At 36.6% G+C, this 11,528-nt stretch overlaps 1 protein-coding gene across 3 annotated transcripts in view; it reads right to left on the bottom strand.

Annotated features, from left to right (window-relative positions):
- Nucleotides 1-379: 379 nt before the first annotated feature.
- LOC137634523 (N-acetylglucosamine-6-sulfatase-like) overlaps nucleotides 380-11,528 on the bottom strand; it is a 46,104-nt gene continuing 34,955 nt past the window's right edge. For all 3 annotated transcript variants that reach the window (XM_068366966.1, XM_068366967.1, XM_068366968.1), the window contains 3 exons: nucleotides 10,157-10,311; nucleotides 5,485-5,572; nucleotides 380-2,586 (listed from right to left, as the gene is read on the bottom strand). In XM_068366966.1, coding sequence (XP_068223067.1) covers nucleotides 1,324-2,586; nucleotides 5,485-5,572; nucleotides 10,157-10,311 — 1,506 coding nt within the window. In that variant the 3' untranslated portion in view covers nucleotides 380-1,323. The remainder of the gene's footprint in view (nucleotides 2,587-5,484; nucleotides 5,573-10,156; nucleotides 10,312-11,528) is intronic.

Below are 11,528 nucleotides of genomic sequence, written 5' to 3'. Positions count from 1 at the left end.
CTTAACTTGGGAGTAGGGGTCTTCAAAACGTCAGACATCTTCAAAACACAGTCACAAGAAGCTACTGAAAACAAACGCGTGTGGATATCACGGTGCTAGAAAAGGAATGATGGGAGAAGCGTGGGTAGTGGTAGTAGTGGGGGGGGGGGCAGTAGCTGTAGTAGCGGGCAGTAGTCGGATGTTGAACGGCACCAAGTAGTATCGGGGGATATTGAGGAAGGAGAAGACTAATTGGTAAGGGACCTCTGGTAGTGGTTTTAACACGCCCCAGTTTCTATACCGACACCCTATAAGGGTGAGCGAGCTGGGTATATTCCTGGCATTCCTTGCAACTTTTTCTCTGGTATATCTAGCAGTATTTATACCTTAGAAATGGTGCTATAAGGAGCATTTCACGGAGCAACACAGGTCCCTCGCCCAGAAATAGGTTTTTCCTTTGTCAAAATCCCTTTAGAAATACTGTACTCATGACACAAGCCATTCATATAGTACATCCATTCAAACAATGATTCCTAACCTTTCTAAATCACATCACAAAATCCAATGATTCTTAACCTTTCTAAATCACACCTCAAAATCCAGTTTTAACCTAAAGTAGTATTTTATATCATCAAAATAAATTCTACAAAAGAGAGAAAGAGAGAGAGAGAGAGAGAGAGAGTTGAATTAAATTTACTGCATTTTCAAATACCCTGAATCTTTCAACATTTTAACTTTTGACTTTCATGTCACAATGCACTCAATGACAGAACAAGATAGCCTACACATCACGAGTTGAAAATTATTTGGTCAGTCATACCTTATGTTAAGTAATTAACTAGTTCCAAGCTTGCAGCTTTGCACAAAATACAACTTGACACGGATTTCCAAATGCTCAATTCAAATAATGTCACAAAGATCAAGTCACTCCAACTTAAAATGTGTCATCTCAGGACACATCCAAAAACAACTACACTATAAAACAACAAGGGAGTCTGTGGATATACATCATAAAATACTGTATCATAAACTAACAAATTTAGTTTTTTTAAGTAGTAGGCCTTAACAACAAAGGCATATTGAACTAATAAAAGTATACTGGACTACCTCATAATCTTGAAATAACAGCTATTCTTACTCATGGATAACATCTACTATATAAAATTTATACATATACTGCCTAGTTTTACATTACAGAATTTAAATTTTTACATTAACTAAATGGAACAGACGCACAAGGCACAGAATTATCACCAACTAACTAAGATCAAATCAAACAGGATGGAGAATATTTAAGGCAATCTTAAATATACAACAATTTCCAGTCATGCTATTAGCTAATTTCTAAATGACAAAACTTCCAAGTTCTTGACACCTACTTCCTCTACATCGCTGAAGATTTCTAAGAAGATTATTAAGTTTTCTATGGACTTCATTGCTGATAAAACTTATAGTATTATTCAACTGGTATGGATCTCTATTTAAATCGTAAAACTCCTCAAAAGATTCGTTATCATTCCATTTGCAAAATACCTGATTTTCTGTTTGACTAACCTGTCTCACACATGCATACGTATTATTTCTTGAGTCTTCGCACTTGCACGAAAAATTAGGATTACAACCGGCCAAGCCTGGTCCAAGAAAAGAACATCCTACATTTTCATCCTCGTATTCACCAGTGTGTTCTATCAATACTGATCTTCGTAAATAGTTGAAAGCTTTAGTAACCCCAACTAAACTATTTTCATGGATATCTTTAGATGAACTGCTTCCATTATTTGTTATAACAGATTTCATTGATGAGCCATCCATGTAGGTTGGTACTGGTATGCCTGCTAAATCTAAGAAAGTTGGCGCCAAATCAATATTAGTAATAGGATATTCAATTACAGAATCCTTTGGAATGTTAGGGCCCCTAATCAAGAGTGGAACTCTTATGTCTGATTCATATGGTTCACGTTTGTCAAGGGGCAACGAGAACTGACCCAGATGATATCCGTTGTCTGAAGTGAAAACAATATATGTGTTTTCTAATTGATTCTGGGAAGAAAGATAATCAATAACATCTTTAACCATATCATCAACAGTCAGCAAAGTCCTCAGCCTGTTCCTAAATATATCATCAACCTTTGAAATAAGTTCATTTGGCAAAGGTTGAACACCTAGACGTAAAAGCCAATGTTTATCCTTCCCATTTACAACATTGAAATTTTCTCCTCTAGGTGCTTTTAGTGATGAGAAGTTTTTTGCATACTTTGGTTCAGGAGTGAATGGGGCATGGGCACTTGGCGTAGACAACATCATGAAGAATGGGCTATCAAATGATGAACTTGTTAAAAATTCCATAGCTCTATTTCTAATAACATTGGTCAAATAATCTTTATGTGGATCATCATGATGTTTTTCCGCAGTTCCATTAACAGACAGAGTGTAATTGTAGTACTTCGAGTTACCTTCCAGTCCAATCCACCAGTCCCAGCCAGGAGGAATGTGACTCAAACCACCTGCGTTGGCCTTTCCATATTGATTCAAATATTTACCCGCAAAGAATGTTCTGTACCCATTAAGGTGCATGTGTGCAGCAAAGCTCTTCCTCTCTGGTCCAGCCTGGGGATAAATTGTGTGTGTTGACAACCTTTCAATGTCTACATAAAACATGTGACAGTTTGTGAAGTCAAATTCCCTTTCAAGATATGACAATGCAAAGGGCAAAACTTTACAATAAAATCAGAATTAATTTACTTTTTCATTACTCTTTTATCATTACAAGTTCTCAAAACTAACGATTAAATCTGAACTTTAATATTGCACTAAAAAAGTAATTTTAAATGGCATATCTTGAAACACCTATAAAAACATTCTTTGTACAATGTAACTGCAAAGTATTTTCAAAATGTTTAATCACAAACATCATTCAATCCATATTACAACATATAAAAAGAACATAATCCAATTAAGAAATTCATTTCCCTTGTGAATAGTATGACGAAAGAAAAAGAAAAATTCACATTATTGATATGCATTATCAGTGAATATATAAAAAAAATAAATAAAAACCATTACACCATACTTAATAAGCACAAAGGATAAGTTCTGTAAGCATAAACACCATTTAATACAATTCCATCGCTCACTCGGAGATTGTGTGGAATACAGTGGTTGCCACTGTAGTCTACACAATCTCTAAACAAGTACTTTTTCAGATTTTGTAGACAGAACATAAAAGGGAACCTAAAAATGGCTAATAGTGGATGCCTACCATAAACCCATTATAAAAATGAACAGCACTCCTCATAATTTGCAAAAAACAGACTGGGAAATTACTGGAACATTTTTCTGTTTATCACTGTTCTTGTTTTACCATTTAGACAGTAAGAGTATAATAATCTTGCAGTGTAGATGTGAGGTAAGGATGGGCTGATTCAAACATTAGGTCATTATTAGAAATCTTATACAAAATATAATACCTGCAAAAGATTATTGAATTATGAGGACAGTCATGTTGAGTTCATGGTGCACATAGGTCAATTTCATCTTTACTTATCCTTCTGTCTACAAGAATTAAGAAAGTCCTTGCCTGGGGAAAGTGAAGATTCTGATAAGAGCTAATAAGATTGCTGGGTTTCTGATGAAACAGCTTATATTAAACAATTTAAGCTAATCAACTTTCTAAAGGAATATTGTTGCTTTGCAAAAGACATACTTCCTTACAGCTCAATGTTGTCTATACAATTATAATACAGCACATGTAATGTTATCAACTTTACTGGGAAATACAAAAATAGTTTCTTGTTTCAAAAGAATATCGATTGGTTAATCATGCCATGCATAAGCATCAAACACATAAATTCCTTCAGCTAATAAAAACTTAAAATAAAATTACAATCCTTTGAAATGTCGACAATATCATTTGCAGTCACGCAAATTAACAATCCTTGAAATTCTGATGGATGTAAATGATGTCCTTTGCCAAAATTTTCTGGTAAATTCAACCATTCATATGGAATATTTTTGTAATTTTCAATTTTTACACTCTACAACCAAATAAAATAAAGTTCAACTACTTAATGACATAATTAGCCTTATACTGTGAAACACAACATCTTTATTGCCCAAATCAAGCTTTTTAATATCAATCATTACTAATATGTTAACTCCATTCTGCAAAAAGAAAAATCCCTCTAACTAATTTGTACCCTTCCAGATTGACAGGTCCAACTGCACATGCTTAGAACAACATATGATTCTCTTTACTTCTTCAGCTACTTATGCACCAAAAAACACACCCCAAAATAAAAGAAAGAAAAAGGATATTCATATTATGACCAATGGATTTGTATTGAAATTTTCTTAAGAGAAAATTATCTTTTATTCACTGTAACTCCGTTAAACATATGTTACCTGAAGAACAATTTACGCCAGAAGATGAAGGAAGAACCATCCACAAAAAATATTTGGGAAGAAAACGGTCATGACATGCACAGTGAAGGTGAACTTGTTCTTGCAAGAGTAGTCTGTCATGCTTGTTAATTAAAATAATGGTGTGTACTTCAAGAAACATACTGAAGGAAAGGGCACTTGACACTCACCAGGGAAATTACCAGTCTAAACCCAAGGTCCTCAATATCTCACAAAAAAGAAAGGTACACAAACGACAATAATGGTAGAGGGGCAAGGCAGGCTAGAGAAGTACAAGGTGAAGGCCAAGGTTTGGGTGCATAGATGGAGTGATAAAAAGCTTGAGGTGATTGGAGGATAAATGTAAGAGAGGCAAAAGAGTGTGCTGGAAATATGAATGAATGGCAAGCAATTGTGACGCAGTTCTGGCAAGCCCTGCTGCTTCCTCCAGTCACTTTGGTGACCGCTGAGGTAGCAGCAATAAGGGATTCGGCATATGAAGCTTCATTTGTGGTGGATAACGGGGGAGGGTGGGCTGTGGCACCCTAGCAGTACCAACCAAACTCGGCTGAATCCTTCAGGTTGGGAGGAGTGAAGAGACGAAAAGGCCCCATTTGTTTTTTGTTTTTATGTCAGCTCTCCCCCAAAATTTGGGAGGTGCCTTGGTAACTAGATAGATAGAGATGAGGGGCTTGGGAACTTTTTTTCCCCAAGTAGATGAAATCAATACTGTATCTCCATGCTTCTAACGACTGTATTCATTCCTAACAAGCTTTATGAAAACTGTTAATGGCAATGCAAACACTGGAATCAAGTGGTTATGTGTTTAAAACTGTTATTAAGCAAACTCCTATCTCTAACTATACTTCTGAAATGCAAATCACATGTAGAGGAAATATCAAAATGGTAAGCACACATAAATAACTGACAAAACCAAAAAACTTATTCTTACACCAAACATTTTCAAAAAGTAACCAAGAATTCAGACTCCCATCTAAAAGGAACTTTTAAACAAGTTAGCATCAACTAAACCTTGCTCAAAATCCTATATGCATAACTAGATATTCAAGAAAAGAAATAACATTATCAAAAAATAATTTTGCTTACCTGCCACTGTGAACTACTGCAATGACCACTTACAGAATTATTTAGGGCACCATGATTATGAACATACTGTCCTGTCAGAATACTTGATCTGAAATTAAAAAAGATCACCTAGTACAGATTCATAGAATATCAATGCCCTACATAAAAATCTTTATGTTCTGTATTTATTTTGTCATGGGCAACAATGATTGAAGAAGAAAAAGTATAGGTTATGTGAAAATTGGAATACAGATCAATGGTTCCTGTTTTCTTAAAAGCAATCTCCCAATCATCACAGATAAAACTTTCACTTATAAGAGGGTATCGTCACAAGCACCATTGGTCAAGGAAGGTTTCTCCTTGGATGATGCATTCCATCAAGTTGTGCCTCCTCCTACTATGATACCAATGCCTTGTGATAAGATTTAAGAACAAATCAAAAGAAAAAATGTATATAAACACGGTACTCTGTTTCTAAAATCTCACCTATACAAAAAATTTGATACTCTGCTAGCCCTCTTTCACTCACCCCAGAACATGATGTTTCATCATCATCTCCAAATGGGGGATATTTACATTTGAGCCATTTACCTTACTGGGTCCACCATCATCATCATCAGCAGCAACAACAACAACAAAAACAACAACAACAACAACTACTACTCATTTCCCATATACATCAATCATGAATCATATTAACCCTGGAAAGGTATGATGGGTTGTATGCGACCCCTACAGCATTTTCAAAACCTGTTTTTTCCCCATAAATCATCAGCTGTCTCAAATATGGAAGTGATCGACCTGCAAGGGGTGACTAGTCTACATGCCATTGTCTGCTTTAGGACTGATTTTCGTCTAACTTCCCTCCTTCCCCGTTTTTTTACCCCCCCCAGGGGTCGACCTCGACCCTGACATACCTTTATAGGGGTAAGTGATCAAACAGCAAAGTTATTACATAATTATAAATTGTCGAACAGTGTTGATACTTGTTTGGTTCTTTATAGTTGGAAAGTGTGGATGGATGGTGTGTCTACCACTTGCATGACATTGGTTTTGGCTTAGATGCCATATATTGCCATGAGGTCCATTTTCCCTCAAATGCTAATTTCTGAATTTTTTTTATTTTTTGCAAATTTGATTTTTTTCTATTTATTTTGAATTTATCTTCAATAATGGCCAGCAGACAGTATTCCCTCGGCATGGATGTCATCAACACACTTCTAATGAAGTTAAAAAGAGATGTTGATGATAATATGGAGTTTGCAACCCCATTCTTCATTTCAAGTGGTAGATTGGGCTGTAAGAGTTGTTGCGGTCTGCGGCCATTTTGTTGACATACCCGAAAGGTTAGATGGCATATCTCTATATATTCTTGTTCTGTATAGAATTTGTGATATTTTGGTATATTTTAATGCATAAATATCATATTTTATAGGAGATACAATGATTTTCATAAGAAATTTACATTGTGAAACTAGGCCATCAAAAAATGACCTTTAGATTTCGCCCCTGATATAACAGTAAATTACATCTTAGTGCACATTTTATTATGTATTTCTGTTCTAGGATAATATGAGTTTATTCTATAAAAAATTAGCCTCTTCCTATTTCATTTGGGTAACCCCAAAAATTCATGAAATTTGGACAAATTTTTTTGGCCAAAAAAAGTTACCCTTTTTTTCTCATTTCAAATCTTGACTTCTATGGGTCCAACTCATTTCCAGCAATTACACGCTGTTGCTTTGCCATCTAAGAAGGTGTCCCTAAAGGGATTTATGTGTATATGTATATTTCTATTTTTTGTGAATATTTACGTCGTCTTTTTTTTTGTATACTTAAATTTTTAATATATTTCCAATAAATAGTTATTTTGTAGATGGGTATCATTTATATTTTCAGTAGTTTTTAGCATTCTTTGAAGTATTTTTAGCAAGTCAAACAATACAGATTGATCCATAACTAAATCTTTCCTGAATTTTTTTCGGAGTCGGGGTCGAGCGCGACCGAGTATACCCTTAAAGGGGTGTCCGAGGAGCGTACCTATCCAGGGTTAAGCAGCAGACACATCTCGGCACTGTAAAACTAGTTAGTCCTCATTTTACTATCACATGAATCCTTCCACACTGCCCCCTTGCCTAAATCTACAGTAGTAAATGACTGCTCTCTTCAACTTAAAGTTGGTGTAATGACAGAACCTATATTACAAGTTGCTAACCCGTCTTCTTCCCTAGTGGCTTCTGCAATTAGTTCTCCTAAGGTGTTGGAGAGTTCAGCCTTGCATTAAGTGGAAGACATTCTCCCATCTCTCATTAAGCAGCTTGAGTGCATGTTTACTTACATCACCTCCTATGACAGTCAATGCAGAAATTCATCAACTTGATGAGAGGAATACAAGGTAGGAAAGGTGAAGAAGAGTACTCATACTCTTCCAACATATGGCCAAAAGTCGGTGAACAGGGGCCCGTATGGAACCGTGTACCTCTGACTCACCTAGCCAGGGGAATCTGGGCCACTATGAGTCACAGGGGCTGGAACCACAGGCACAGAGAGGGTGGAAGTGACAGGCCACAGGTGACAAGTACAGGGGTGATAGTCACTAAGTTAACAAGCACTTGTTGTCTGATTTCCTATTTGGTATCTATGTACTTTTTCAAAATTTATGATTCTGTCTAATAGGTTTCATCATGTTCTTTTTATAGCCACTACTTGTTTCACTAACTATTAAATATCCCTTCTTATCACATCTAATATATCTCAATTTTCTAGATCCCAATCCACTTATAAATCTCTGAACAACACATCTTTAAAACTTCCCCATTATAATAATTTACTATACTATTTATGAATGGGATTTATATCTGCTAATAGCTTAGCAAGCTTTTACTACTTTACACAGTGTTTTTACTTTTTTCTTACTCTCTTCTCAATACTGTTTCATAGCCTAGTGTCTTTTGAAGCCTGTCCTTCCATCAAAATATGGTGTTCCTCCCAATTTTCTTATCTTATCCATTTCAGCACTAAAAAATCTCACCCCTAATACATTTTGCAATTCTGAGCATCTCAATGAATATCCAATGAATATTGTTCATTTCACATCCACACCTTTGCCAACTTTCCTCACTAAAATATTTCCTGTGCTTCCTTTTAATTTTTGGGGTTAGTGTGCTGCGTGGTCTCCAATGACTTTCCTATAAAAGGCTAGAACAGGAAATCCAATATGATATAACTACCAAAGAATTATTGTCTTCCCTGCTCTAAGGCCAGTGTATCAACGTGCAAAACACAGACACAAATGTGCATAAGGGAGACCTTCGAGTTCAGGCTCAATAAAACTTGATACAGTACCTCTAATACTGAAATTTGTCTGCTATGAATGACATAATTACTAAGTCATCACCTCATAGAAAGGAACCTTTACCCAGTTGGAAAAAAGGCTACAAGAGCATCACTTTTGTCCCAACTACCATCTTTTAGTTTGTTATTTAAAAGTTCTTATTTCCAGTAACCCATTAGTTTTAAAGATTTTAGAGTGGTTGTTTGTTATCAAGCTAAGAGGTATAACAGTTCAGTTTTGCTGGGTTCAGGCACACGTAGGTGTGGCTGGAAATGAGGAAATAGAGAGAGTGGTAAAGAAAGCTGCAGTTGAATTGCTTTCAAGAAGATTTATCTTCCTCTGTAATGATATTCTAGCAAGCATAAAGAAGTTGTTTTATTATATTTGGCAGCAGCATTGGGATACCCTACATGGAAATAAGATAAGGGAAATAACGAGTTGCATCTCTTTTGAGCTATAACGTTGTGGCCCGTGAGTGGCAGACCACTCTGTGGGCTTTGCATTAGGCACACTCATTTGATACATGAATATTTAATGAGTGGCCAATACCAGGCATATTGCAATGACTGTTTGGTACCCATGACAGTGAATCATTTATTGAACAAATGCCCCACTCGTCTGTACTTTAGAAATAGATATCTGTTTGAGGCTCACGGTGGGGATGGCAAGTTCATCCTTACCAAAATTCTTGGGGAGCAAGACTTGTACGATAATAACAGCATTTTTAGATTTATTTCAGAAGCAGGGCTTCTGAAAGCTAGTTAAGGTTTATACTGATCTGTTTACTTTTATGCTTTAAATTGACTTTTCATTTGTAGTTTATTTATAACAAATGATACCCACATAATGACCTTCATTGCCAGGATGCCAGAAAACCCAAAATCAATCAATCACTGAGAAGTTAACAATGCCCAGAGAGCTCAAATGTAACACGATATGAGTGAATTCTAGTTAAATGCATACAGCAACTACAAGAGACTTAGCTTCTGCATTCTTTTGTAGCTTTTTCCATTACAAGGAAAGAGGCAAAAGGATTCAAGACAGATCCTAGATGGACACCCACATAAATATACTACAGCATAATCTATTTCATTCTGCATGGTATACCATCATTGGTACTACCACACAACTTCAATCTGCAAGACTGTTTTACTTATATCGATATAATACAGATGGTACATACCATGCATGAAATATAATTACTGTGCAACAAACCAGTCAACATTATCACTGTATATAGAAATAAAAGAATAACTTAAGAAAAAGAGAATTTGCATCTACTGTAAAAACCAGGACAAAAACAAAATTATCATCACCATTATCATTAAGAATTACTACTATTACTATCTTTCCTCTTACCTACTAGGGCAGCAAAGGGGACTAGCAACAAAAGAATTGCTGACTGTAACCCCTAATTTTCCGATCATATTGATAACATTGGGCATGCGAGACATTCCTTCAAGAACAATGTCCTGGTCGTCTGTCAAGATGAAAACAAAATTGGGTTTTGCAACCTGAAAATAGTAAAATATCATCATATTCTTAAATAAACTATCAGAAGCAGTCATATACCTACTAAATTTATCTGCAGATCAATTCCTAAATTACAGTACAGTACAAGACAACAACAACAAATGCAGCCATTTCTAGTTCACTGCACAACAAAGGTTTGGCCATTTTCATCACCACTCTGGCCAGTGCAGATCGGTGGCGGTGGGAGACTTTGGTCTGATTGCTTACAACATACCAACCTAGTATGGATGGCCTTAACTATTACAGCTTTGCTGATCGCGGCAATACACAAACTCTTTCACCAAGTTAAGGTATCCCCACTCAGAAAGGGTGCAATACACTTCAGTATAAATATAAAAAATTCTAAGTAATTTTTATTTTTCCTAACATACTTACCGAGAACTACTTTCTTAGGAGTTACCTGTAATCTCCTCTCTACCGACCAGAGTTTTGTGTAGTATACCCTACGCCCGTTTTCTATGGAGGGCTAACCCAGGAGTAAAGAGAACGTGCCCCGAGGGTAGACCTGAGCTAGGTCGGCGTCGGCTTGGGTCCCGTTAGTCAGTAAGTTCCTCGGATGTTGCAACAAGTCCCTGCAAGGGCAGAAAGGCACTCAGGGAAGGTAGGGAGGGCCATTACCCGAAAGTAGTTCTCGGTAAGTATGTTAGGAAAAATAAAAATTACTTAAAATTTTTGATTTGTTCCAACACAAATACTTACCTCGAACTACTTTCTTAGGAGACTTACACTTTAGGAGATGGGAGTGGCTTCCTGACCTTCAGACCCAGCAAAGCGGACGCCAAGTAGCCTAGATATGAACTAGGTTCTAAAAAACTGGGAAACGAACTGTAGGGTAAACTACACAAAGAGCTCATGTTAGTGTCTAAGTACTCACCCTTTGAAAAATCTTCTGATGTTGAGTCCAGTAACAAAGTTGAGGAGACGTGTTCTTCATTGGTTACATAAGTGTGGTTATCTCCGATAGGGATAGGAAACGGGGATTAGGGTGAAAAGGAACGAACCTGTGTCTCCTGGTTTTGCTATCCACGATTGTGCCTGGGGCTTCACCGTTAAATCACTTGGAGCGCGGAGATGACTGTCCCAATGGAGAACCCGTCTAAAGACCTTCTTGAGTAATCCTTGAGGTAATGGGCAGTAAAGGTCGACTGGTTCGACCAGGTTCCCGCCCGAAGGATCTGGCCCACTGCCATGTTCTTCT

This window comes from Palaemon carinicauda, chromosome 44, assembly GCF_036898095.1.
Source record: "Palaemon carinicauda isolate YSFRI2023 chromosome 44, ASM3689809v2, whole genome shotgun sequence".
Classification (NCBI taxonomy): Eukaryota; Metazoa; Arthropoda; class Malacostraca; order Decapoda; family Palaemonidae; genus Palaemon; species Palaemon carinicauda.
The sequence above is the reverse complement of the archived record's forward strand: the minus strand, read 5'-3'. Positions and strand labels throughout refer to the sequence as shown.